The 6,000-nt window shown below is 37.7% G+C and overlaps 1 protein-coding gene across 2 annotated transcripts in view; it reads left to right on the top strand.

Moving 5' to 3' along the window:
* The window catches only part of LOC112983585 (nuclear pore complex protein Nup155), a 38,217-nt gene extending 34,053 nt beyond the window's left edge, over positions 1-4,164 (top strand). The window contains exons 33-35 of one of the 2 annotated variants that reach the window (XM_064502001.1): positions 263-399; positions 1,188-1,294; positions 2,649-4,164. In XM_064502001.1, coding sequence (XP_064358071.1) covers positions 263-399; positions 1,188-1,294; positions 2,649-2,787 — 383 coding nt within the window. In that variant the 3' untranslated portion in view covers positions 2,788-4,164. Of the gene's footprint in view, positions 1-262; positions 400-1,187; positions 1,295-2,588 lie in introns of both variants that reach the window. The other variant, XM_064502002.1, reaches the window with a different exon arrangement.
* Positions 4,165-6,000: the final 1,836 nt, after the last annotated feature.

Here is a 6,000-nt window from a genome sequence, read left to right on the forward strand (position 1 = left end):
GATGGCCTAGCAGAAGTGCTGAGTGCTCAGTCTGGGTGATCTCTCTCATACATTGCTAATAACTTAAACCCATCTTTGGAGGTAGCTACATTTTACATACCCTTTTCCTTCCACAAATTGGGGATAACTGTTACCTGAAAACTGTTACATATGCTTGGAAGGTGAAAGGTGCCAACTGTGTGGAAGACATAAATCAAACTTGGGGCTAGTAAATCCCTGTCCGGTACTTTTTTGTTATATCCATTTTTCTTTTTTCCTCCAGATTTTATAGTGCAGTTTCTGGAGCAGCAAGTTTGCACTTTGAACTGGGATGTAGGATTTGTAACATACACCATGCAGGAAATGGGAGTGCCGTTGCCAAGGCTGCTTGAAGTATATGACCAGTTGTTTAAGGCACGGGTAAGGAAAATAGCTATAAAGTAAAATTTTATTTGCAGCTATCATCAACGTCTTAATTTGGCAGGAAACTTAAAATAATGAAGTGTGATACGTCAAAGTGTCAACTTCGTAGCTTTCATAGACTTTTTTTTTCTTTTTACTCAAAGACTTAAGCCTTTGATGCTTTGATGAGTCTTTAATGCTGCTTTTTTCTGTTGATTTATTCACGTCAGTCCTAAAATATGTGGAAAATGTTTTAAATTTTGGTGATCCTATTACTTAAAGCTGATTTCTCCCCTTTCTTTACAGTTAAGATTAAGTAGGAATTGTGTGTCAGAAAGAACAGCAAATCTTGAATATATGAATTTTATTTCTTTCCTATTTATGATAAAAATTGTTAAATTACTGTGTCTTCTCTAATCTATTGATGCTATTGGCATGAAGAATGAGAATTCATATTTTTAACTTTTTGGTATGTAGAACACTGAATAAAACAGAGAATTGACTTTTTTTTTTTTTTTTCCACCTCCATCTAGATCCCTTATGGTGTATTCAGAACTTTGCAAAGTCTGTTACTTGAGAGACTGTTAGGCAATGGAAAACTGAGCTAAATTCATGTATCTTTTAGTACTCAAAACTTAGGTATAAATATATAGTAAGATAGAATTCCCACTTTTATTAAATTTTTGTTACAATGAACAAGTAATTGTCACCGCATGCGATTTTTATGCGACTGTCAATACCATATATATTTCTGAATTATCTCCGTAATGTGTGTCTCCTTAATACGTTGGAATCTCTTTTTTTAGGACCCATATTGGAACAGAATGAAAAAGCCTTTACATCTTTTAGAGTGTATTCATGTATTATTATCGGGATATGTACACGATCCAAGCAGAGTACTTCACTTTGAGAGGTAACTATAGCCTAATGAAGCATACTGTAAAATATATAAAGGTATCCTAAAGCAGTGCACTTCAGCAACCCCCAAAGTCGTCATCCTTTCTTTTGGTGAATTTAAGATTTCTTTCCAAGCAGTGATTATTGAGACTTCTCAGTCTGACACTAGTTGGTAGAAACTTAGGTATTTTTTATCAGTTCTGGTGTTTCGTTTTGAATAAAGAGGTCCCATTGTAAGCAGTAAAAATGAGTTCTCTTAAAGCTTAGTCTTGAGGTAAACATGAAGAGTCAGTGAGTCCTCCCTATAAGCAACTTCAGTTCTGGGTATACTAAATCTAATACACAGCTAGTTCATATTTTGTGAAACTTTTCACATACACTTTTCTATTGCCTTGGGTTATATTATCAGGAACATTATAAGACATTAATGATAACTTTCTCCTAAACTAAGGATAAACTAAGTGGAGTGTTTTGTCAGTTTTTGGTGACATACTTTAAGGAGTAGTAAGAGAAAACTTTGAGGGAATCTGGGGGAAAAAGTGAGAATCGGACATTTAGAAAAAAGTTTCATGGAGACAGGCTAGAAGCACTGGATATTCTAGAAAAGAGAAGACTAAATGTGGATATAGATCTTCCAAAATTGTTTTTAGGAGGTTGGTGGTGAATTGCTCTCCAGGACTAAAATTCAGCTTAATCTGCAACAAGAAGCAACTTAGGTTTGGTGTTAGAAAAAATTTCTGGCTAAAAGAACAGCTAAATATTTTGACAAGTTGCCTGTATATTATGGAATCTCCAGTGTTCCGATTTTTGCAAATAAACTGTACAAACTTCAATCAGAGCTATCCTGTCTCAGAAAAAGGGAGGAGAAATTGGCCATGGCTTCACATCTCTTCCAGCCCTACATTTCTGATTCTATTGAGAATATACATACAAAGAAAATCCCTATTCAAATATGCCATTTACATCTATCTGTTTTCATTTTTTGGTCTTTTATGGCTACCTGATTTAAATATTTGAACAAAGGGGAGCTTTAACTTATTAGAACTTAGATCAATGATGTCTAATAGATAATTTGCCAACTAAATATTTCACTGCTTTGCTATTACTCTACTTTGTTTTAATTATCACTTATATTAAATATCAGATGAATAACAATGATTCATTTAGTTTTCCCACTATGTCTTAGTCACAAGCATTAGATTTAAAAAATCTAATTTTCTAATAAACAGTTAAATATTAAAGTAGCTGATAGATGTGTTGCTGATACTTTATTTCATTAAAATTCAAGGCTTGCTCATTTCTATTTTCAGATGAATTCTAATATACAGAAACAAAAAGGAGCTTCTTAGTATTCTATTTTTTCTTTACAGACGACGATTCACAAATGTTTGTTTGGATGCTGTTAGTTGCTACCTGGTTGAACTTCAGTCTATGAGCCCGACGCTAATGGTGCAGACTACTGTTGGCAATTTTAAATCACTGCAGGCTAAATTAGAACGTCTTCACTGATTGACTAAGATAATAAAAGAACCGTTAGCCCAGATAAAATAAACTGTAAAATGGACGTTCAGGTGTCTGCACTGAATCTCTGGAAGAACAAATACTCAGAAGGAAATTCTGAGAAAGTTTTATCTCCTGCTGCAATTATTGATTGTGTGGCCTGTATTCCTGCTAATCTAAAGGTATCTACAAATTGTAGAATGTAAATGTGACAAATTGAGTTTCTTTTGCTACTACCAAATTTTTTAACAATAGAAAGCTTTTTTTATACTGTCGAAATAAAATACATTGTCTGATCTTTCCCTTGAGGATTAAAATTATTTGGAAAATATTTTTTTTTCTTTTTCTTTACTTAAAGCAATGGAGAAAAGTAAGATGTAAAATCTACTTTATAGCTGTTTTACAAATATGAAAACAAGAAATGAGAACTGCAGGAGCCCAGAAGATGGTAAAAGCGCATGTTGGAAGAGAGTCAGGTTGTAAATCCCGTCATATCAGGGAGTAGTGATAGAATCATAACTCTACCTATGCATGAGCTTATTGGCAAATCTTTCAATAGTTATGAAACAGTGATTTCTATAAATATAATAATTGGGGTGAAATTACAGAAACTAGCAACTTAATTTATATTGCAAGTGAAAGAACAGTATTAAAAGCCCATCAAACTGTTTTCGCTGTTCCATTTTAATAAACATAGTGTATCTGTTAAAATGAGCTAAAGAAGACAAAAAAAGAAGTGACTTCTATTTCCGTTACATGCACACAAGCACCAGCTTGTGTATATTCCTTAAAATGAGCAAAACCTAAACATTATTCTATTCACATGCTTCCTAATATTTAAAATCTCATCCTACAAGTAAATGTACAGGTATTTTGTCTTTATTTTACTACCATGCGTTATATACATATTCTGTAACATAAACTCTATATCATGCAAAAGAAATTACCAGTTTATCCTGGTCTTTAGTCTTCCTCAAGTAACTTCTCCATATAAGTAAACTGTCAAAGAATTGGGAGATATTTTTGTGGGGGAGAAGAAGCAAATATCTTTGTTTATACATACAAAGGAGATTAATGTAATCTTTTACCGGGAGAATGAGTATAGTCACTTATCACAGCTGCTCCAAAACAGAGAAGAGAGTTGTGAATTAAAACATTTATTTACATGCAAGTTACCTACTCATAGCCTATTCTTCCTGATCTGATTACTATGCCCTAAAGTTTTGTTTAAAAACAGCCATGAAATTTCTGTCCCTATAAACTGTCAAATACATTCTTACATTTTTCAGGGAGAGAATGTGCCCAGTAAAATAATATGTAAATTAGAGTAAATCTGTTTTTTATCTTTCCTGTTACATCAAAATAAAGCTGAAATCTTAATATTGACTTTTCTTTTTGTCAGTGTTGGAATTTCCTCACAAGGTATTTAAATAGAGTAATTTCCTAGGAAAACATTTATGTCTTTCCAGATAAAGTGTACTATCTTTAAATGTTACATTTTCTGGTGGTTAGCTATGTTTCACACCAAGGGTGTCATGTATATTTGTCCTGTTTTGTTACTGTTCAAACCTATTTGTCCTGTTTTGGGTCTGTTCAAACCCTGTGTGTGCAATGTCCCAAGTTTTGCCTGATCTATTTAACTCATATTTTAGTATTTGCGCAAGACTATGCTGTGTTGGGTCAAGTTTTGTAATCCAGATATATAGATTTCTGTATTCAGATCTGTAGAAATGACCAAAGATTTGGGAACAGGTCCAAATCACAGGCCTAAGGTTCAGCTCTTCATTTTTTTTAGTTTGTAGAATAAGAATGCTTCTAGCAATGCTGAGTTTTATCTGTAGAGCATTGCAAAGTTTATAAAGAGTTAGCTTTGATATTTTCAGATTATTACAGCTAATTTCAGTGTAAACATTGCTGTCTGTTTTCATAGTACTTGCTTGTCTGATTTAGAGAAAGCATAGATTCTCTTTCCCTATTTAAATTTGGAGGGATGTGGAAATCTGAGATCAGAGGAATGGGATGGGTGAATTAATGTAGCAGATGAAACAGACATCTGCATTGGTCAGGTACTTCCCTGCAAACCTCTTCTCAAGTGAATGGGTTAACAAAACTGTTAATAATTGGGTGATTACTTTGGTCAGTTTTTTTTTTTTAATGTGTCACAATGTTACTCATTCTGCATCAACGGATTGTGCTTAAGGGAAGGTAGAAACAAACTTGGAGTAGACTGAAGTGGTTTGAGGAACAAGAGCTCGTTTGGGGGAGCAGCAGTTTAAAGGGAATGAAACGTGTTTCTACAAGGTGATGAAACATGAAGCGACTGCCTGCTAACTCTGCCTTCGGTATTTCACCTAAATCCCTCCGCTTGATAGGGAGTGTTGGCTTTGCCTAGAGCTGCTTAAAGGTGTCCTGCTGTGCACGTTTTTTCTGAATATGAATATATCGTGTATGTTTACATAGCCTACTGTGTACATCTTTTATATAACCTTGTTTTGCTTTCTGCACCCGTCCCGTCATCGCTCCAGACAGCGAAGAGCTGCCGTCAGGCCCAGAGCTGTGCAGCTCGATGGGCTCCGCGGCCCTTTCACCTGCCAGAGTGTAGGACAGCCAAGGGCCCACAGGTAAGTTCAGCCTCAACCCGCTCCAGGCGATTCCTGCTGCGGCCATGCCACCTGCCTGGAGTCAGTTCGCTCAGCACTGTGACTAGCCAGGTGATATTAAATCTCAAAGCAGATCTCTCTCTCTTCTGCTCAGGGGGGTTATTAAACCGTGACGGTTTTCTGTGCCCAGGAGAGCTAACGGTCTCCCACAGCAGTGTCTCTTACTGGCTCTCTCCCCCCATCCCCAGTAATGACGATGATACAAATCCTCCCTCAGGGCAGCCGCAGCACAGCAATCGCCACCCTGCTGCCCCGGAGCCGTTGCCGGTCCGGTGCGTCGTGCCCGCCCGTCCCCCGACCCGGGCCGAGGTGGGCCCTGATCTGGGTCCCAGCGGCCGGTTTTCTCGAAATGCCGGAGATCTCCGCCCCTGCTTTCCGCAGCCGGTAGTTCAGAAGGCAAGTGGCAGGGGGGAGCCGCAAGCGGCAGGAGGCTCGGGGAGAAAAACGGCGCAGCGCTGCCGTGCGGGCGCGGAAGCGCTGCCACCGCGGCGGGCGGGCTGAGGGCTGAGCGGGCGGAGCTGCCCCCCGGCTTTCTCCTCCGCCCCGCGCCTGCGCACTCCGC

The sequence above is a fragment of the Dromaius novaehollandiae genome, chromosome Z, assembly GCF_036370855.1.
Source record: "Dromaius novaehollandiae isolate bDroNov1 chromosome Z, bDroNov1.hap1, whole genome shotgun sequence".
Taxonomy (NCBI): domain Eukaryota; kingdom Metazoa; phylum Chordata; class Aves; order Casuariiformes; family Dromaiidae; genus Dromaius; species Dromaius novaehollandiae.